The following is a 23,444-nucleotide window of genomic DNA, read 5'->3' on the forward strand; positions in this document are numbered from 1 at the left end:
TCAAGCTCCAACATCAGCATGTGCACACGCCTCCTGACCCCTGACCCCAACACACACACACACACACACACACACCCCTCACTAGAAGCTTCTGGAAACGAATTGCACCAAGCCTCAATTGCTCACTTAAGCCAAGGCTGTGTGCTTAGGAGGCTCCATTCCCTTGGGATACTAGCCAACACTCCATTCCAGGAAAGCAATTTTCTCCAGCCGTCCCTTGTCAAGTATTAGCTAGCATCCTATGACCATCAGCCTCTCCATTGCCCAGAATACCATGCACACCTTGTTCTGTGCAAATGCTCCTCAGAAAGGCCACTGACTGTGCTATCCCTATGTTCTTCATGCACATATGCGCAGAGACAGCCGGGAATGTAGAGCTGTGGCCAGCTGCCCTTCACTCAAATGCGTTTTTCTATTGATTATTGTGATTTAGGTCAAATTCTGCCCCTTCTGCCAGGATGGTCATGAAAGAGTACCACCTGTTTATTCTGGAACTTTCCAATCATACAAAATGCCCAGCTTTGCACAAAGTGGAGGATCAATCATTGAACAGCATGCTTGTAATGTTCCTTGCTTGGTGTACTTCCTTATTAAACTTAGTCTCAGTCATAAGAAGTGACCTAGATAGCCCAGAAAGTTTGTTGGTGGTGAACATTCATTCATTCATTCATTCCTGCACTGACTGCCTTTAAAGTTTCAGAGAGCACCTTTGGGTGCTGGAGGTGTGGAATTAGAAGGTGCAGTCATCATGGCGTGCACAAGGGGGGAGCACATACCCAACCACAGACCCCATGTTAAGTTAGAGTGCGTGCAAGGGAAGGTGAGGGGAAAGGGTGTCACAGCATGTAATCTACGGAAGCCTAGAGGCCCCACAACTGATAAGTAAACTGTGGCAAAAACACTTCATAATTGAGTACTAGTCAGCCATAAAGGAGAAGGAAGTGATCATAGTTGCAGGAAAGTGGGTGAATTGAGAGATCATCATGTTATGTAAACCAGGTGCAGAAGGACAGAGGCCATATATATCAGATATATTTTCTTTCATAAGCAGAGTCTAGTTTTAAAAGTTCAAGGTCTCTAGTTCTACATAATAACAAAGTTCTATGTAACAATCCTGTGTCTATATAGACACACACACCTGTATGTGCATATAAGGGTGTTTGTGTATATACACACGGAATGAATACAACATAGACACAGAATATAATGATGACTGCGGTGCTTTACATGGAGGAGGGGAAGCAAGGACTGCAGAGTACTGGAGAGTGAATCCCGTAGAAGCACATGGTGTTTGCGTATGGAGATGGCATACGAAAACTCGGTGAAAGCAACAGGAATTCAGGAGTGGGTGTGTCACACTCCATGGAGAGCCATGGAGGGAGTGAATACTCAGGTGCAGAAGACTGCGGTAAAACCCTTTGTACCATCAGTGCACACTAGGGAAAATGATCACAGGAATGGGACGGGGGGGGGGGGGGAATGAATTAGAGAAGAGGGAGGAGGGAAAACAAAGGGCATGGACAGAAAGACATTTTATAAGCACTCAGGAGAATAGAACAATGAACCCTGCTGCAATGGGTTTAAGAAGGGAGGAGACGATCGAGGGGGGGGGATTTTTGTGCTCAAGGCCCGTGGTATGCGTGCATAGAACTACCACAGTGAATCCCACCACACAAACAACAGACACGCGCACAGAAAGTCTGCTATTAATTTACTCTCACGTGATCCAGGAAGACGAGCTCCAAATCCCGGACATCCTTTCGGCTTATCACATATTCCTTCCGCAAAGGTAACCTAGTCTATGCCATCGTATTTCTTGCTCCCCAAATCAAAAGCAGTTGCCAAAGTAATGAGGGTATATTGGTTCATGTTCACTTAATCCATGTCAGGAGTCTTTCGGAGCATATAAGGATAATTTGACCAGTAAAAGGAAAGCTATAAAAATGATCAAAAAGCCAATAGATACGCTGAGAACACCGAGCTTATTTTACTGAGGATTTATGGCTAACTTATCAGAGCATTATTTGGCCTGAGTCCACATTCAATAAGTCCCACAGTAATTCAGCAAAGATTCCAGCCCCTGAGAAAAGAAAAATAATTTGGCCCCCTCTAATGAGATACCCTGGTAGTCCCTAACTTGGAGCACATGTAGCTTAATTTCCCACAGTTGTGAGATGCAGGCGCTCCACTCTGCAATTGCCGGTCTGGCTTCTCTCTCGGCCCTGCACTGAATCACCAGAGAGAGCGCTCTGCTCCGAGGCCAGCCCTTCGCATCACCCCTTCCGCTGTGGCTGCAGACATGTTGGGAAGGCAAACAGAACCTAAACCTGGGCCATCTCCCAGAAGGGCACAGTGCCACTGCCTACCAAGTCACACCCCCTGCAGAAGTGACCCTGCCACACCGTGTCAGCTCTGCCCCTGGCCCAGATCTGGAGGTGGTATTTTATCGATCTGACTTGAATTGGCTTACCCTTGTGGAGGAGATAGAGGATGCCATTAAGTCATCCATGTAAAATATAGTACTTGCACTTGGACAGCTTGTCATGAAATCCTTGTTTATATAATCTATGGTGCCATTGATTCTTATTTTTAAAAGCAAACATCGAAATAAAACTGTTTCTTCTCGTGTTGCATTGATGGATGGTCACAGACCCTGGGCTTTCCCTTAAATAATCTCAGGAGTCTCTGTTTCTGTTGTCACTGGCATTTTACATCAGATTATCAGTCTTCCAGCTTTAAACTCTGCCTTGTAAGGAAGATAAAAGACTCAGGCTGCTTTAGTGGGAAGCTTTAGTGTGCAGTCTTCCCTCTTTCAAATAGTTTAAGGCATCCTCTGTCTAAACAGAGGAGTCTGTGGAGCTAAGAGGCTGAATAGATGTAAAGTGAGCATTCCTAGAATCTCTGAGTTTGTAGATGGAGTATCTACCACCAGCAAAGACAGACACCTTCACAATGCTGTGAATTTATTCAAATACTGTTTAGTGGGAGAACTAAACAGGACTTTCACAAGTTGGGCTATTCAAACTCTGAAGAAGTCATTTGGAAAACTAGCAGTTTTAGAGTTAGCAGATTTAGAAAAAAAATGAACAAAAAGGTTATGTTTGAGTCTATCTAACTACATGTTTATATTGGGGTGAGGGTGAGAGATGAGGGAAGAGGAGACATGGATCAAAATGCACTGTACTCACTCATAAACTGGCATGTTGAATTGGAACTCCCTTTTATATCTACTTAAATATAAATAATAGTAATAGTAATAAAAGTAAAAGGACACTAAAGTTTTCTTTCTTGGAGCGGACAAGAAAACAAAACCAACCAATCAACCAAACGAAAACCCTAGCAGTATGTTCCGATGAGTTTGCAAACTAAAATTGCTCTTCATTTATGTATAAATATAATGCATAATTTAATAATATAAGGTTAGATCAGACACTATAGCTGAAGTGGATATTGTATATTTTCAGGTTTCTAACTCTATAGGGTACATATAAAAAGTGATGGTGCCAAATTATCTCCATCTTCTTTTGAAATAATAATTTGAGATGCTTGCCCAAGAAAAAACAGGGAGCAGATGGGCCAAGAACGCTGCTCTTTTCTGAGCTTCAAAACACAAGCTACATGAGAAAGTTTCTTGCCATTGATTTTTTTTTTGTTTCTGTGTTGATAAAATGAAAATTACATTCCATGCTTCCTACTCAGCTCAGAGGCTTTTTAAAGAGGAAAGTAAATAATCTAACCAAAAGTGTCTGATCACATCTTGGTTCCATACTTGTCTAGTAGCGTTCTTGAAATACAAGATTTCATTTCTTGGTAACACTGGCAAACGGGATTTTCTTATATTCTGTGTCATATTGACATTTGAATTCCTTTCTTAAAAATCTCCCCCTTCCAGAACTTTGAAGTCATTGCTAAAAGAATATGCCCTTTTATGAATTTAAGTAATCTGAAGTCCAAGGACATTTTGTTCTCTTATTTCCCAAAGAGACTAGAATCAAGAACTCAATCTATAAATGATGCCTCTTGATTTTGTGTTGAGGCACACTTTCCTTTTCTTTTATTCCACAGAATAACACTCCTTAAAAAAAAACCAACAACTCCCCTTGTGTCTATTCCACCAACATTAGGGTTGTTGGTGTTCAGGAATATGGCAGCATTAGTAGTAGGCGGGAGAAAGGCATAATTCGTTTCTAGGCTTGAAAATTCCTCCCCAGTCTTGTTTATTAGGAAGGGTGCCAGCTCTGCGGGTGTGTTCCTGCTCTGTTTTTTGCGGGGTCACCCCCCACCCCCGCCTGGCCTGCACAGATTAAACACACAGCTCCAGGATGCTCAGTGTTTGGGGAGACACATTTGCATGCCATGGGCAGTGCTGGGTGGAAAAGGCAGCCATCTGCTGTGGTGTAACACCAACGGGAGCCGCTAGGACTTCCAAGACAGGAGAGGAGCTACAAATAGCTCCACTCCTCACAGGACTCCTCTTTGTGTGGCCGGCCAGGCAAGAAAACACTGTGAGATTACAGGGCATTTCACCTCTTCAGTGGTTCTTAGAACTTTTACCACTTGTCTTTTACTACTTGGCTTTTTAATAAAGAAGAATTGTTTGCTACTATTATTTTTAGGGCCTTTTCCCCTTCTAGTGTTAGGAATCTAAAAAAATGTATTATTATAGGTCCTTGATTATTTGAGTAGCCAAATCAACCAATTAATTTTTCTGATATCTAGCCTATTTTCTACAATAGAATTTACCTGGAAAATATTTTGGAACCGAAGGGGATGTTTGTAGAGAAAAAGGAAAGCTAATTACAGACTTCAGGATTTCATATATTCCTCAAAGTTTACATGCCACCTAATTTGAATTTGCACGACAACACCAGTAATACAAAGATTATTTTAAGAAACAGTTTAAGCAATGTATCCCAAGTCACACAGCAAGCCAGGGCAGACTGTCAGTGCATGCTCTGTGGGTCATTTTCAGCTACCCCCTAGCGTCAGGACCATATAGATGGAACTCCAAATCTACCCTGGGATTTACTTTGATACTCTCACTTGGCATAAGTACAGACAGAGAGACAGGTAACCATGGTGATTTTATATTTTCAGAGTGCTTTCACAGCCTGCCTTTCTTGCTTCTCCGCTTTGCTGATGATTGCTTTATTTATTTACTTATTTATTTTTAGGGCTTTACTCATGAGAGTAAGCTTCCACAGGGAAGGCTGGAGGCTGGAATGGGAAGGTGCCTAGCCCCTAGTGGGTGTTGACTCTTGGTAAATCGATGACCACAGTGTTCACATGAATGCTACAGGAGCACAAAGCAAAGGAATGATGATTCACAACTTGTAGTCCTGGGCTTTTAACACTCACTCAGCATGTCCGTCAAGAAAGTAAACAACCAAAGGATGATGATGAAGAAAGACTCTCGGGGTGGTTCACTGGAGAGGAGAAGCATGTGTTTTCCCTTCCAGTGCTAGCAGGTTCACTGGGCCACCATTCAGAGGGTGCTTCACGGTGGCAGGAAACAAGGCGCCAAGCCATCACGCCAACGGCTGCTTTTGGAGGTGCCGCACCCACATGACAGCCATGTGTTCCTTCCAACTGGAACTCTTTGTAGGAAAGCCGAGAAAGGGGTTTCTGTTGGCCACGAGCTGCGTGGGCTCAGCACATTATTTGCTGAGACGGAGATAATCATATTCTTGTTAACAAGTTGCCGTGTGTTTTTCACTCCATCAGCAGGTTCTTGAATCAATGCCACCAGTAAGTTTGACTAACATCAGCATAATTTGACTTTGATGGCGAGTATGAAATGCCTGCATAATTAAAATTGCCTAATTCCTTGTTAAAGGTAGCTAATGCTTTTGGAAGTGATCGCATTTATATCTGGCTTCTCAGAACACATGGGTCCTTTGGGTATCACTGATGTCTGGAGCTTGTAATTTTTTTAAGGAGAAAGAGGAACAGTTTGAGGCTAACTTATGAAGTCCTTCTATATTTGACCCATTGTGGTAAGGATTTATGATATCTGGGAGCCTGGGAGGACTACTTGTTTTTATTCTACTCTTGAGATTCTAAGTTTCAAAACAATTCTAGCAAAACTTCCAATTTCCTTATAAATGAAAGGTTAGAAAGAGACCTGAGCAGTATTTGTGAGAAAATATAAGGTGTTTTTTTTAAAAAAAACACACACTATATTAAAAAAAACACCTCACACCATTAATAAAACAAAATAATTTATAATGAAATGTGTACATTCACACTATAAAGCACAAGAGTATTAATAAATGTTTGTAAAATATGAAAGTATAGAGAATGTAATAGATGTATAATATATTACAAATTCTGACTACCTTGGCCTTGAGCTGGCTAGGCTGGCACTCTACCATTTGAACCATGCTACCAGCAACTTTTGTGTTATCTTTTGAGATGGGGTCTTGTTTTATGCCTGGATCGTGATCTTCCTATGTGGACTTCCCCATGTAGCTGTGGGTTGAGATAGAGTCTTGAGAATTGTCTGAGATGTCCTCAAACCATGAGCCCCACAGCCCCCACTTCCCAAGGAGGCATAGTTACATCCTTTTGCCAGGCATATTGCTTTTATTTATGAGAACATATGCTTACATTTGTTGGCAAGTCCAGTATATGGACTTGTGTGCTATACTTCTCACACAATTGATAATTTTGAAACCCACACTTTTCTATATTGAGAAAACATCATTCAAGCAACACAGCTCTGTGGGGTGTGTGTGTGTGTGTGTATGTGTGTGCGCGCGCACGCACGCACGTGTGCTGGACTGGGGCTTGAATTTGGGGCCTCAAGCTCTTGCTTGGCTTTTTCTCTCGTAGCTGGTGTGCTACCACTTGAGGCATACCTCAAGTGTGGTGGTTTGGGGCAGGTTCATTAGAAATAAGACTCTTGAAGGTTTGTCTGCCTGAGTTGGCTTTGAACCATGATTCCTAGATCTCAGCCTTCTGAGTAGCTAGGATTATAGGCGTGACACTGATACCTGGTTCATACTGTTTTATTTTTCTATCTTTTAAAAGAATTTCTGGGTAAGTCATGTGGACTGGCTTCGACCTCCCCATAGTTCTGCATCAGCCTCTCTACTGAGATTACAGGTATGTGCCACTACCTTTAAAAAAAAAAATTGGTCAGTTCTGCACTTCAGGACAACTCAATTAAAAAAAAAAGGCTGATAAATTAGGTGGTGCTGTACAACAAATGTGTCACTTCTCCATGCAACCGGTGTGTGGGGTGATTCTTGAGGCCTCTCTTGACGAGTGTATCAGCCTAATTTCAGTGCTCACTAAGAGGACAGTATGAGAGTTTTGGGTAATGATTGTAGTCAGCAGTCACTGAAATCAGTTCATTGGTGAACAAATTTTAAAGAGGAAATTGAACCAAAGATGGCATCCTTCCTCTTGATAAGTCCTACGTGAGCTGATGCCAGATGCAGCCTGCTTTCCCTCAGAGACCCCTTCGCGTGGTGCGGGTGGCGGGGGGAGATGGCCCTTCCTGTGTGTTGCCCTACATAAACTCTATTACCTTCATCTTCCTATAACCTACCCCAGACCTTTTACATTTGCCTCGAGTGATTCTTTATAAAGGTACACATGTATTCATAAAAGGGAAGATGGTGTGTCCTCCCTGGCTTTGGTGGGATCTTGTAAAATGCTCTGCTTTTGTTCAAGGCAGAAAGGTGATTAATTAGGCATGCACCGAAGTAGCCTCACAGGGAGTGTGCGGCTCAATGCCATTAACTTGGGGCTCTGCGGAGACAATTTTAAATGAAGGTGCCTGTGTGGGATTCGATAACTTGAGAACATTTATATTGGTAATTAAGTAGCAATGCAGTCAAACCAGCCAAACAAACACAACCTTCAACCTCAAGAAACTATAAATTAGGATAATTTACACACTGCCTGCTGTGATTAGTTTTAGTATTCACAGGACTTAATGATAAAAATAACTAGATACCAGATCCCATTAGAGCCCTAGAACAGATTTTGCTCTCTCTTTCCTGTTTCTGTTGCTCATTTGCCCCCTGGAACTGTTCTTCAGAAAATTCCTCAGAGTTCCCAGGACATTGTTGGCCTTGTGAAAAAACTTATATTTTTATATATGGAATGGTACTTATTTATAAAAAAAGTCATTGTACAATTAAGAAATATTAACACTTTGACAATTTTCTAGGAGCGCAGTCTGCTTTATAATGAGAGTCCAATATTACATTTCAGAAAGTAGAAATCTCAGATTCTATTCTAGAGGAAAAGAATCAAGACTTAGGATAAACAATGTGTAAAGGATACAAGTGCAGATGTTTAGGATTCCATGAGATACGGGTGGTGAATGCTTTCCTCCCTAGGAAGGCCTTGATCGTAGGGGGCTTTGGCTCTGGGCAGGAAGGGACACGAGGAATGACCATCCTGTTCCAGGCCAGCACTTTCCTGGGATCTGGCCGGCTCTTCTCAGAAGTCAGGATTTCTTTCATGATCTTTGGCTGCCTTAGTCCTGATCACACATCCCACCACTCATACGAACATTCAAACCACATTGTTCTGCCCCTCTCTTCTCCTCGCCCCTCCTTTCCTTCTCTTTCATTCTTTCCCTCCCTTCTTTTCTTTCTCACTCTTTCTCTTTCTTTACTTCCTTCCTTCTTTCCTTCCATCCTTCTTTCCCTTGTTTCCTTCCTTCCTTCCTTCTTCCTCCCCACCCACCCCCCATATCAGTATCAGAGTTTCAACTCAGGGCCTCATTCTTACCCAGCTTGCATACTCAATTGGTTCTCTACCATTTAGGCCATGCCTCTGGGACAGCTTTTTTTGACTGATTATTTTGGAGATGAAGTTTCTCAGACTTTTCTCCCTGGGCTGGAGTCAAAGTAGGACCCTTTGGATCTCAGCCTCTTGAGCAGCATGAGGGGCTGATGCCTGGCTCCAACTGTGATATGTTCTAGAGTGAGTTAATGTACATTCTTAATTTTGTGTCCTTGAAGATGGTAAGAATAGCAGCAGTACTGGTCATCCATCTCCCCAGAGAGTTGCTTCTTCCTGGTGCTCATTGAGGGAAGCTGCTCAGTTTCCCATGAAGCGAGAGACTCAGACTCCCCACAAGGAGTGTGTCTTTGGTCCTCTGAGAGAAACAGATGACTACTGGCCCCAAACCTTAGCTAATGAAGAACTTTACAAAGCAATACACTGAACTTCTTTTAAAAGAGGGGCTTAATTCAAGTTAGTAGCAAAACTGTGCTTAGAGAAGACTTTTAACTAGCATCAACAAAACAAAACTGCCCACTGAAACCTCACCCCCAAGAAAGTCGTACTAGGTTGGGCTGGGAAGGTGGCTCAGGGGTAGAGCGCTTGTCTTGCATGCATGAGGCCCTGGGTTCGATTCCTCGGAACCACATAAGCAGAAAAAAAAAGTTGGAAGTGGCGCTGTGGCTCAAGTGGTAGAGTGCTAGCCTTGAGCTGAAGAGCTGAGGGGTAGCGCCCAGGCCCAGAGTTCAGGCCCCACGACCGGACTCCCCCTCCAAAAAAAAAAGTAGTACTATGTGGGACTCTTTGAAAACTACTTGGTCCTTAGAGTCATGCTCCTAACAGATCCTCTGTCTCTTCAAGACACAGGAAAGACACTGACATGAACCAGGAAGCACATCTTCATCAGACACCAAATCTGTGCACAGGTTGACCTTGGATTTCCCAACTTCCAGAACTCTGAGATATGAATGTCTGCAGTCCATAAGCAACATGGTATATGGAAGTGAGAAGTAGTGAGCAGGAATCACAAGTTGCAGGAAGTAGGTAAGAAGCCACAGCACAGGCTTAAGTCACAGGATGATAGAGAAGGAAGATTTCCTCTGAATTTTGTTGGTACAGAAACCTGAGCAAGTCCACCACAGTCTAGAGTTACCTTTCCCTCTGTCCACTTTTACAACCCACTATTTCCCAGCACCCTGTGCGTGTCCCAATCATGCCTCTCTTCTTCAAACCATCAGAACTTTCCCCTACCACTGCTTCACTGAGAACATTTTCTTCTCTCTTGAATTCTCTCCCACTTTCTGTCCTATAAATAATCTTCCTCATATTTCTTGGCCTACTTTAATTCCCAGACCCCCTATGAAAACTTCCCTGGTGGCAACAGCTCATAGTGATTAGATTTCCATGAATTTTACACAGTCACATAAATTAGGCACTGGTTATTTTGGGAAATTTTTTGTAGTTGTTTTTTTCCTCTTTACAAGAGTATAGTTTCCTTGAAGTGAGTATGGTAGGGATTAGAGCTCAGAGTCTCTGTCCTCCTTCCTCTCTCTTATGTCCCACAGATCACCAGGGCTATTGAAGGAAATAAAACGTGTGGGGGAAATGGTTGCCTTGGGAAGATGGTCTCCAGAAAACGCAGGAGGCCCAGACTCCACAGCTCGAGGCATTGTCATGGGACTTAATGAAAGGCACAAAGGGGGATTTCCTGCCTGGAAGCCCAGAACCCCTGCTTGTCCCTCAGGGTCTGTTACTGCCTGCCAATGGAGGGAGCTCAGATAACTTGGAGGAAAGGAGGTGGGAGAGGAAGGCCCAAACTTCCAGGCTTCACTGAATTCAGAAAGAGAAGAACAATTGGAAAAATACTTTGTAAGACTTTTCTGAGCAGGAGGTGTGTGGGAAATGATCTGCTTTGGAGATCTCCGTCCCAGAACACCCGTGCCTCTGAGGTCCTTCTGCTCGTGATCCTTCAGGCCTGCCTCTGCCCTTTCCTCCCTCCAGCATTCCTGTTGGCCTTGGCCCACATCTCTGTTGTGTTTCTTGGGGCCTCTTCACCCATCTGCCGTGTAGCAGTTTTATCTTTGGGGGCCAGTGTCTTAAATGTCCTTCCATTTCTCACATTGATAAGCCATGTTCAGTGATCCCTAAGGAAGCCTGCAACCCAAATGGTTGTTTCCCAGGCTCTCCTTCCTCTATTCTCACAAATGTAAAAATGCAGGTAAGGGAAAGGAGAATAATCAGTTAAGGCAAGGATGGTAGCATATGCCTATACACTCAGCTACTTGGGAGACAGAGGTAGGAGGATCAAAGTCTAATGCTGGCAGGGGTGGGGTGGGGGGGATGGCAGGGTGGGATGGGGGGGTGGGGCAAAAGCACAAGACTGTATGTGCAAAATAACTCATGAGAGAAAGGTCAATTCCCCAGTACTTCCAAAGGGGAGAAAAATCAAGGCAAAGGGTCACATACAAAATCTAAGTTGTATCGTTTACTCGCTTTCCCCTCCAGTGAGCTCCACTGCTGCACTTTTCCATCCTCCCCCCCCCCCCCAGGTCTGTGCCTTCCCCACATTTATTTATTTATTTATTCATTTTGGGTGTGGATGTGTTGTATTGTTTCCCATGGTAGCTCTTCCACTTAAGCTTCCCACCAGCTGTACAAGGGCTCCCAGCTCTCGGAATCCTTGTTTGCACATGTTATCTCTTGTTCTGTCACTAATGGCCAGTTCATTGTGGACTTGATTTGCATTTCCCTGATGTCTGGTGATTTTCAGCATCTTTTCAAATACCTGTTGGCCATTTGTGTGTCTTTATTGGAGAAACATCTAGAGCTGTGTTTATTCCCTCAAGAATGCTAATTAGGGAAAAGTCTGTGCTAAGTGACAGTAGCAGTTTAGATGATCATTTGAGCATGGATGTCATTCTGGGTGCCTGCTTGCTGCAGGCCAGATTCGGAATCCACAGACATGGCATAGGGGAGGCTGCTGGAGCAGGGGCTGCTGGAGCAGGGGCCTCCGGGGTGAAGGGACCGCGGCCGCCGTCCCTGACGACAGCCCTCATGGCCAGCGTCACTCCAGCCAGCTCAAAAGCCATTTAGCATGCTGTCATTCATAAATTACACCAAGCCCTTGCTGCATTTGTTTGTATTTTCTGCTTCATTCTCTTGGGCTAAGCGAGTTCTACAAAGCTTAGCTTTTCTGAGAATTTCCTACCACTTATTATACTTATTGGATTGAGTGAACGCCTACATCTGGGAAACTAGGGCTTATTGGGTGAGTTCCTCTGATGAGTGCAATCATTAACTCATTAATTTTCGGGGCCTTCATTTAGCGAGGAAAAAGGTCACTTTTGTCATTAGCCATGTCTGTCATGTCCTTCAGTGTGCCCCTCTTAGCCCGGTCGCTGTCATCTCTACTTCTGTCTTCTACAAATACAATGACTAGACTTATGGGATGCCAGAGTTGGGTGGAACGGAGAAGCAGTGGCTATGTTGTTGGCCAGCTTGGCTGGCCGCCATGCCAGAGATTTTCCTACTAATTCTTGCAGGATCTCTTCCCTAGGTCCTAACATATGGAGCATAATGCATCCTTTAGCACTAAACTTACAAACTGAAGAACTCGTTTAAACCCCAGGTCTGATGTATTCTGGGTATATGACCTTGAGAAATCTGGCTGGCCTCTTCCGGGTTCCATTTCATTGATTTAAAAATAAATAATGAAAATGTCTCTGAATTGTTGTGAAAGGAAACAGACCTTCTGGACTCTTGTATTCCTGAGCCTGTCCTGGCTGCATATTATCTACTCCCAGTTTCAACAGCAGCATTCATTCCTCTCTGCCTTTTTGCAGGAGTTGGTCTAGTGGTTAAAACAGAGATAACTTTCAACTCTGCTTTATATTCAGAATGTCAATGCCTTTCTGAATTCCACAAGGATTCAGGAATGAGGAAGTTTATACAAAGGCATGCTTCTTCTTTTATGCTTCATTCAGTACAAAGAAGATAAATGACAATTTAACAATTTATTGATAACCTATAGATAATGTAGCGCTTATTTAAAAATGTATATCTTATTTATAGATAACATAGAACTTTTATTTACAGGAAACATGGAACTTATTTAGAAATCAGTGTGCATGTTTTGCTCCTGTGGAGTGGCCGGGCCAATGCCCCTGTGATGGAACTCTGCCTCGTAGGTGCCACACTTGGTGGTGTGTCTGTTTGCTGCATGATCTTAGACCAGGTCCCTAACCTTTGAAATCTCCTTTCATTAAGATATTCATCTCATAAAGGTGCTGTGAAGGTTTATAATTGCTATGCAAGCCCCCTTCGCCTTGTGAATCTTTTCACTTTTCTAACAGATCTTAGCACTACATATTGTGAGTTCACAGCCTTTTTATTTTTATTTTTTTAATTTTAATTTTTTTGGGTCCGGCCATGGGGCCTGAACTCTGGGCCTGGGCACTGTCCCTCAGCTCTTCAGCTCAAGGCTAGCGCTCTACCACGTGAGCCACAGTGCCACTTCTGGCTTTTTTCTTTTTGCTTATGTGGTGCTGAGGAATCAAACGCAGGGACTCAGGCATGCAAGGCAAGTGCTCTACCACTGAGCCACCTTCCCAGCCCTAACAGCCTTTTTGATACCTGCCTTAAAGTCTCTTTAATATCATCAGACTGAAGCTGATGAAGATAAGTCTGATTTTATTTGCATTCACACTTTTTTTTTTTTTTTTTTTTTGTCGGTCGTGGGGCTTGAACTCTGTGCCTGGGCACTGTCCCTGCACTCTTTAGCTCAAGGTGAGCACTCTACCGCTTGAGCCACAGAGCCACTTCCAGTTTTCTAGTGGTTAATTGGAGATAAGAGTCTCACAGATGTTCCTGCTTGTGCTGGCTTTGAACCGCGATCCCCAGAGCTCAGCCTCCTGAGTAGCTAGGATTACAGGCTTGAGCCACCGGCGCCCGTCTGGAGTCATACATTTTTATGTTTAAAAACTGGTCGAGTCTATACAGGCAATGCAGTGGTCTAGGTTACTCTGAGAAGCTCACTCATAATCTTCCCAGCAAAAAGAGCAAAAAAAGAGTTCTCTGTCATCTTAGGACAGTGGAAGGAATACTGAACTGTGGGCAGAGATACCTGATGCTTTTTACAGCTTATATGAGGTACTCCCTCTCCCAAACTTAGATCCTTCTTTTTATATAAAGTCAGACTTGTGCTGGGAAGGTGGCTCAGTAGTAGAGCGCTTGCCTTGCATGCTCGAGGCCCTGGGTTCAATTCCTCAGCACCACATAAGCAGAAAGAAAAAAGCCGGAAGTGGCGCTGTGGCTCAAGTGGTAGAGCGCTAGCCTTGAGCTGAAGAGGTGAGGGACAGCGCCCAGGCCCAGAGTTCAGGCCGTACAACCGGACCCCAAAAAAAAAATAAAGAAGTCAGACTAGATGACTCCTAAACTCCTTTTTAATTCTTTAAGCCATTGTTCTGCATTAATGATCCAAAATTGATTTCAGATAGTCCCTTGGGTCACAACAGACGATTACTAATAGGTCGGACCATGTGAAATTGTTATTTTGCACATAAAATATGTCTAAGGACAGTCATGACCACATGATTCAGTCTAGTAACTGGTGCTATGTATTTTAGTGTCATGACTGCAAGGTGGGCAGGCACAGCATGGTAGCACATCTGTAATCCCAACACAGAGAGGCTATAGTGACAAGATTGGGAACTTGAGAGACCACTCTGGGTTATATAACAAAGTCCTGTCTCAAAAAGGAAGGAAGGAAAATATACTGTAGTTTACAGTGTAGTATTTTTCTAACAGCACTATTTTACTAAGTTAGTTAAAAAAGAAAGTACCACCATCCAAACAGCCTTTTCCACTTGCTCTGCTTTCTTCCTTGATTCTATTGCAGGACCTGTCTGGAAGTGATGAATTGTAGAGCACTGCTATTCTGGATCTTTGCTCAGATGAGGTGTGTGTGCCCATGTGGGAAGCACATGACAGCCATCCAGACTCCACTGTCCTTGCTGCGATCCACAGAGGTGCCTTTCACATGGTGAGTGAGAACAAGCGCGGGTGTGAGGTGTGCAATCGCAGACAAACCAGCATAATAAATCAGTGCCTCTAAAAATACATTCTCTGGGAGATTTCTCATCTGCAAACATTTCTTCTTCTATACCATGATCCAATGTCTTATTGATCTGCAAATCCCAGACGTATCGTCCCAAATCCTCCTGTCTCTAAAGTATCGGGCGACCAGGTCAACTATTTGTCTTTCCCTTTGCTCAAGCAAAGATGTGAATTTCATTTCTCACATTAGCCATAATTCTGCTCTTGTGAATAACAGATGTCAGGATAAAGCATCCGATGCCCAAGGGCTGGCAGGCACAGGAGGTCCCTCAGGGGACCAGTGCTTTCTGAACGTTTCTGACATGATGATACTCATTAGGTGAAGATGCATCATTATTTGAGGATATATCATTACTTGAGGTTTCCTGGGATGGGGGTCCACTTTGGTGCAAATCAATAACTGAAGAGAGATCTAATGTTAGCTGGCTTTTTCTTGTGCTGACTTGAAATCTTCTTATAAATTCCACCTCTTTGTCTCATTTCCGCTCTCTATCAATACAGGACAATCTACTTTTGCACTCTACTGAAGTATGCGAAGGACGCATCATGGGTTTTTTTTTTTAAATCTTCTCATTTTTGAGTAAACATTCCTTTATCTTCTGTTAACTAAAATGTTTTTGGTTGGCCCTGGCAGCCTCGCATGTCACAGAATTCACTCTCCGGAGTGCCTCCGTCAGCCAGTGAAGCAGGCAGAAGGAAAATCACAACCCTGTTCTGGCCCAAAGAGCCAAGGAGCACAGGCTGCTTTTTAAAGACCAATTTAAAAGTTACATGCTGGGAGTGGTGCAGGCCTATACCCACAGCTACTCAGGAGGCATAAGTTTAAAGATCCAGGTCCAAGGCTTTCCTGGGAAAAGTCAGTGAGAAAATCTTATTTCACCAACAAAAGACAAAGCAAGAAAACTTGGGGAAATGAGGAAGATAAAGTTATAGAGACCTAGCACGCACAAGGCCCCGGGCCCAAACCCCAGGTCTGTAATAATAATAACAACATATAATAATAAAATATTAATATATATCATATAATAAATGTTATATACTATAATAAATAATGTATTATATATAATTAAAAATAAAGAGTTTCAACTTCTGGCAATTTATCCTACAGTATCAATCTTTGAGCAAATGAGAACTTAAAAGTCTGAATAGAATAACAAATCAATCATCTGAGCACACTGGTGATTAATAGATATATGCGCTGAACTTCATGGTACTTGAACTCAGGAAGCAGGAAGGCTGTCTTCCAGCCTGTTTTCTGAGTGCAGTCTCCAATCAGCATCACATGCTTCACACAGAGAAAAGAATTCAGATTCACTATAGCTTCTGGAAAGCAGAGAGGAATTCTGGAGACAGCTGTAGAAGAGGAGCCCCAAATTTTGGACAAGATTGCTGCTCTAATCCCTGGCTAAACTCCCAACGGGGCACACAGTCAGAAGAGCTGGAGACAGATTTCCACTGCGCAAGCCACCGAGGAGCAAATCCAGAGTTGGGAGTTTGATTTAGTGAATTGATTCGGTTAATTTTCCTGCTTGCTAAGGCAAGAAAGTGGTTAAAAGAATATAAAGGAACTCATGGTCTTTAGTACATACACACACACACACACACACACACACACAAAACACTTGCAAAGATCCAATAAAAATTACTATGCAGAGAAACGAGAAAAAAATGATCCCCGTGTTAATGAAAGGAAATCAATCTCAGCATTACAAGTGTTGGAATTAGTGAAGATTTGAAAGCCAGTATTTCAAGTATGCTGATAAAACTACAGGAAAGCAAAAATACAGACCGACATAATCAACTTCATCAAATAGAGCATCTAGCGCAGAAGTAAAGCCACACGTGTTACTAAACAGATGTCACACATCTGTGATAGTGCTGTACACCCTGTATAAATCCTTATTTATATAATCAAAACCTTTAGTGATGACAAGCCTTGTCCCTGATAAAGCATTTATTCTCATTAAAATAACACTAGGGCCCAGGGTGCCAGTGGCTCACACCTGTAATCCTAGCTACTCAGGAGGCTGAGATCTGAGGATCACATTTCAAAGCCAGTCTAGGTAAGATTTTTACCTTCAATTAATACCAGAAAACTGGAAGTGGCGCTGTGGCTCAAGAGCATTCACCTTGAGCTAAAGAGCTCAGGGACAGCACCCAGGCCCAGAGTTCAAGCCCCATGACTGACAAAAATAAAAACAAACAAACAAACAACAACACAAAAAAACCACTAGGGCAAGAAAGCAAGCTACTTTCCAAGATGCTTGTGTTACTGTAACATGACGGAGTTCTCACACGCAGGTGTGGTGCGGTAACGGGTGTGAGAGGCGCCCAGGATTGTGAAATGCAAGGTGGAGACTGCAGATATATGTAGAGCTTTAGATGACAAAATGATCAGCACCGGGACATGTCCACCACAACACAAGAAATTCAAGAATAAAATAGAGAGGCTTTTTTCTAGAACAGGCAGAGAAAGGATGCTAGAAGAGCTGAATGGGTCCAAGGATTTCCAGAGGCATGAGGATGTGCCAGGCAAAGGGCAGGAGCGACGGATGTGTGAGGAAAGAGCCGTGACGTGACAAGGTCAAATGAAGGTGAGCCGTCCCCCTCTCGGGAGGATGCTGTGATGACCCGGGAGGAAAGCGCTGAGCGTGGGGGCAGTGTGGGGGCTGACTGTGGAGGGTCTTCACCAACACCAGACGTGCAAATCGATATCTATGTGTTACGAGGCTCCTTAAAGGGCTGTGCAGAAATGGGGGCCACACAGGTAGATCTCTAGCTGCCCAGCCCAAGACCCACGCGGAGACTAGCCAGCACATTTCCGCAACACACAGCGCCACGACACCCATGGGAACACAGGTTCTCCGCAGGTGCCAGCCACTCATCAAGATGACAGAGTGTGAAGGCAAAGGATGAGCTGTGCAGGGGAAAGAAATCACAAGAAATGAAAATAGGAAGTAGATTCTTCAAGAGTTTGAAGTATTAGAACAAGTGCAAGTAAATGGTTAAATAGTTTCTCTCTGGGTGCGGGTGGTCATTACTGGGGTTTGAACTAAGGTCTAGGGTATTCTCCCTTAGCTTTTTCTTTCAAGGCTGGTGTTCGACCACTTGAACCACAGCTATTGTGGCTTTTAGGCTGCCAATTGGAGATAAGGGAGTCTTGGGCTGGGCTTTACACTGTAATCCTTCAATCTCCTGACTGGCTAGGATTGCAGGTGTTATGTCGGGGTTCTTAATTTCTTAAAAAAAGAGCTGCGACTTCACATTGATCAAAGGGGGGGAAAGCAGATTTGTAAGATAAAAATGTCTAGAAATCTAAAAGATAACTTGAAATTTGAAAATCCATCTGAGAGATGTAGATGACCTGAAGATATCTCATGGAAGAGAATGTAGAGCTGAGGAAAATACTCAGAATCCAGCACAGGGCGTGAGAAGGAGCGCCTTGTGGTACTGGTGCGGTGGTATGCTTGGTGATGCCAGCACTCCTGAGGCTGAGGCAGGAGGAGCTGAGTTCAAGGTCAGCCTAAACTAGGTAGTGCGTCCCAGGCAAGGCTAGTGTGCTCCTAAGACCCTGTCTCAAAAAAATTTAACAAGTGACTGTGGAAGAGACGTGGCAGGCGCGTAAGCTGGAACTCATGGTCTCCGCCAGCTGGGGTTTTGCCCTCCGAGGTATCCCCTGTGTGTGATGGCCCCACTGTCCAACCCACAAATAAGGTCAAGGGAAGGATGCGTGTAATGGCCGGAGCATCTTCCCGGGGCTGTGGTCCATAGTGCGGGAGTAGTGTCTAGCTGGAATCTCTCTTTGGCGAAGGGCGTGGGTAGTCGTGTTCAGAAGCCATGGGCTCCCTCCAGCTGCTGACAGCTGCCTTGGCTGGACAGTCACACAGCGACCACAGCCCTCAGGCCTAGGACTGCAAGGAAGTCAATGCCACCAGTGAACTCAGCGAGCCTGGGAGCCAAGCCCTGGCCCGCGCAGCCTCAGATGAGCCCCCTCTGTGACAGCCCCCTTGACTTCTGCCACAGGAAGCTGCGAACACTTCCATTCCCTCCCCACAGGGCCTGTTGCGTTGTTAATGCTGTTAATTGAACTCAGCTGTCTCTCCTTGCTACCAAAACACGAATTTCTCCAAATGATTTTATCCTACTTTTTTTCTCTTCCAAAGGAATACTAATCAAAACAACCCTCCTCCCATACACACAGAAGAGGATGGTCAAAAATAAAAAACATATTCCTTTTTAGTACAGATATTAAATTTGAAACATGAGGAAAACAAAATGTGTTTTTATTATTCAAATAAACACAAGCTGTGTTCTAGAAACATGGTCCAAAGTACTATGTGTGAATCTTCATTGTTTTGTGAAATGACTTTTCCTTAGAAGCTACACTTGCCAGGAATGATGTCTACTACTAATAAAGACAATTAGACTTGCAATAAGTTCTAGAGTGCCAACTGCACAGGTGTTTGCCAGAAAGCAAAAGGACAGGGAAATGTGGCCCTGATATCACATTTCTCTGCAGTGTTTATTTGTGCTGACATTTGTGGAGGAAGAGCTGATAGTTGAGGAGATCATGGCTAGGGTCTTGTGTTCAATGTTTGGAATTCATCCCTGCCTGTGGGCTTCTCCTTTTTTTTTGGTGTTGATCGTGAGGCTTGAACTCTGGGCCTGGACGCTGTCCCTCAGCTCTTCAGCTCAAGGCAAGTTTTCTACCACTTGAGCCACAGCACCACTTCCAGTATTCTAGTGATTCACTGGAGATAAGAATCTCACAGACATTCCTGCCCGGGCTGGCTTTGAACTGCTATCCTCAGATCTCAGCCTCCTGAGTAGCTAGGATTACAGGCGTGAGCCACTGGTGCTGTCTCCTGTGAGCTTCTTAATGAGTGAGTTACAGACGAGGCCAGCACAGACTGGCACCCAGAGAGGATGAGAAACACAAGATGCAGAACAAAAAAGTTTTTATTCTTTTTGTGCAAATGTGAAAAACCGCAGTCACACACAGCACAGCCAAAAATACAGAAGGAAGAGAAAAGAGACAGCAATGTTTTTAAAGTAACAAGTCTCAGAACAGTAAGATATTTGGAAAATAGAAAAAGCAACCAACAATTATAAGGAAAACAGAATTGTACAGAGAGAGGGATTGTGCATGATTATTCCTAAATAGATTTGGTAGGGAACCTAATATATCTTGGAAGCGCCTATAAATACATAATCACAGACACAACTAGAAGGGAATAATTATGTGAAAACTATTTACACAGTCTTTGGCTATAGTCTATTTAATCCTCATGGAAGATTTTAATGAATGCAAATATTGGTGGGAAAGTTGTCTCTGAGTCTCCTGTAGCAGTCCATTCAGCCTTTGACATGAGGGGAGCAGGCTGGGTATAAAGGAAGATTTCAAAACTAGTGGCTCCCAGTGAAATAACTGCCAATACTCCATGTGATATGGATTTGCTACTTAAAATCTTCTATTGCTATCGCAAAATAAAATACAATTTATTTTCTATGCTTTTATTGTCTGTTATTTTGTCCTTCTGCTTGTTTTCTTTTGTTTTGTTCTTCTAGTCCTGGAGCTTCAAGTCAGGGCCTGGGACCTGTCCTGAGTAATTTTTTTTTTTTTTAATTTTTGTTCAAGGCTAGTGCTCTAGCTGTTCTGCCACAGCTCAACTTCTGTTTTGTTTTTTTTTTTTTCTGTAATTATTTGAAGATTTTCACAGACTTTCCTGCCCAGGCTGGCTTTGAACCATGATCCTCAGCCTCCTGAGTAGCTAGAATTATAGGCATGAGCCACTAGCACCTGGCTCTGAATGGTATTTTTACATTTAGCTTGGTCATTTTCACAGAAAAAGAACTTTCTGAAAACAATTGGGACTTCATGAGTATGGGATGTCCTCCAAAGTCTTCATTATCCTCATACTTTTTAAACCAGGGTAACTCATGAGGGTGCAGACACATATACAAAATCACCTCTGCATTGTCACATTAGTAATTCTCTGAATTAATTCATGGCATCAAAATATTTTCCCTTTCAGTAACAAAAAAATGTCTCCTCTGGAAATCTACCTCAACAGAAAGATATTCAGCATAAATAATAATAGCATGCCAATGAACAGCTGATAGAAAAGTCAGTGCCGGTGGCTCACACCTGTAATCCTACTCAGGAGGCTGAGATCTGAGGATCACGGTTCAAAGCCAGCCTGGGCAGGAAAGTCCATGAGACTCTTATCTCCAATAAACCAATATCTTATCTCTTATCTCCAATAAACTGGATGTGGCACTGTGGTTCAAGCGGTAGAGTGCTTGCCTTGAACTGAAGAGTGCAGGGACAGCGCCCAAGCCCAGAGTTCAAGCCCCACGACCGACCAAAAAAAAAAAAAAAAAAAGTCAGCAAACTCTTACATTTATCAGCAATTATAAATCATTTTTTTTTTTTTGGAAAAGGGAAAATCTTGCCAAAAACATAAAATAAATAAAGTATTACCTGTGATTTTGCTGGAAAACAGAAGATCATTTGAAATTGGCAATAATACTAGAAAAGTATATTTTAAATATCAATACACAATAATCCTCTTTCAATAATATTGGGTGAGTAATTCCCTGCTTCCTCTTTATGTATTTGCCATACATCAGAAAACTGGCAGTAGTTCATTTAAATAGCTTTACATTTAGCCATGCATAAATATGCAGTTCATATAATTTCCAAGTTTTCACATCTTACTAATCAAAAAAATGAAAATCATAAATGAAAAGAGGATCATAAGAAATGAGAGTGCCTTCTGATAGCAAATTATATCATGCATAAGACAGAACAGTTCTTAATTGGGATAGAAATCACTCAGATATGGAACTATTAAGAACACCATGTTTGTATTAAATAACTCAATAATGAGATATTTCTGGTTTTGTCAAGAATAATTGTTTGCACTGTTGAAACTAGAATAGGAATATACTTTATGTAGACCTGTATTGTGCTATGCTTCAAATTAGCTTTGAATTAATTTTCAAGATATGTGTGTCTGTGCATGCACGTGTGCATGCACATGCGTGCATGTGTGCAAGAACAAGGGCTTGAACTCAGGGCTTGGACACTGTCCCTTGGCCTTCTTGCTCAAGGTTGGTGCTATGACACTTGAGCTTTAGTTACACCCCTAGCTTTTTCCTAGTTAACTGTAGGTAAGAGTCTCATGGGCTTTTCAGCCATTTCTGCCCTTTGAACTATGATCCACAGATCTCAGCCTCCTGAGTATCTGGTATTACAGGCGTGTTATCGGTGCCCGACTCAAGATGGTTTTGCTTCCTTTTCTCTTTTCGAGACCTCATACCAAGTCAAGGCATTTCTTAAACTTCAGTGGCTCACACGTGAGAAGGTCAATAACCTTCCTGCTCCCCCCACTCAACCACCGGCTCATCGTTCATGCGCAGAATGAGGTAAGACAGGAGCTGGAAGAGGTTTTGCCAGAGTAAGAGGGAGACATAGAAGGACAGGCCGCTTACGTCTAGCTCGCAGCGCTGGCCGGCGAAGGCCAGGCCGCACACGCACTGGAATCGGTTCCTCAGGTCCTGGCACAGTCCCCCGTTCTGGCATGGCCTGGAGACACACTCGTCAATGTCCTCTTCACACCTGGAAAACAACCAGAGGCATCAGAGACCCAGGGCGCTGCACCAACCGGCCGCAGCGGCCTCCTCTGCCCCGGCTCCCTCAGCATAGGGCTCTGGCTGCCGATTTCCATACTGTGTACACAGACTTCCTATGACTCCTTTCCATTCCTGCAGCACACGTGCAGCTCAGTGGGAAGGATCTGCGTGTGCACACATGGATCCGCTGGAACGAGGACACAGCGGCCAACATTTGGAAACTGGGTCACGCATAAGCCAATTTCTCCCTTAAGAGCATTAAGGGGCTTGCCACCTTGTAAACGTTCAGTTTATTAGGGGCACAGAGCAACCAGGAGGGCAGGCAGCAGGATGCCAGCCCAGGCTGCAGGCCCCGCCCGCAGGAGGCTACAGAGACAGACTGTGCCCCTCGGAGGACACAGAGACAGACTCAAAAAAAAAAGGCTCCTTCTGGGACATTTACCTTTTAAAGTCACCTTTCAACGTATGCAGAAGGAGGCTATTAGTTCTCACTTGTTCATGGATCTGTGTTCTAGTCACTCAGTGTCATTTCTGAATGTTCTGATAAAAGGACTTGCAAAGCCAAGTTTTCTGATGGAACAACTTCATCTTGCCCTCTTCCCCCAGACCCTGTCTGTCCTCATCTATTAATCGTGCTTTTCTTTTGATTTTTGTTCCAAAACAGATACTGCTTTCATTTAACTCATATTTACAGGGTACCATGTATATATGGCATGATATTTAAATCAAGGGAAACAAATGTATCTCCACAAACACTTGTTATTTCTTTCTTATAGATTTTGAAATACTGTTTATCATTGGATACGTATCAAAAGTGATTCACCAGCCAGTCTCTTGATAGATTCTGTGTGCACGTGTGTGCGAGGGTGTGCGTGTGCACACCAGTGCCAACACTGGGAGGTGAACTCGGGGCTTCGTGTCCCCCTCAGCCTTTTCATTCTAGCCTG

At 43.5% G+C, this 23,444-nt stretch overlaps 1 protein-coding gene across 1 annotated transcript in view; it reads right to left on the reverse strand.

The window, feature by feature from the left end:
• Positions 1-22,230: 22,230 nt before the first annotated feature.
• Positions 22,231-23,444, reverse strand: part of Crb1 (crumbs cell polarity complex component 1) — a 111,992-nt gene continuing 110,778 nt past the window's right edge. Inside the window, 1 exon segment of the mRNA XM_042701184.1 lies at positions 22,231-22,483. Coding sequence (XP_042557118.1) covers positions 22,231-22,483 — 253 coding nt within the window.

Source organism: Dipodomys spectabilis, unplaced genomic scaffold, assembly GCF_019054845.1.
Source record: "Dipodomys spectabilis isolate Male_0828 unplaced genomic scaffold, ASM1905484v1 ptg000288l, whole genome shotgun sequence".
NCBI classification, from domain to species: domain Eukaryota; kingdom Metazoa; phylum Chordata; class Mammalia; order Rodentia; family Heteromyidae; genus Dipodomys; species Dipodomys spectabilis.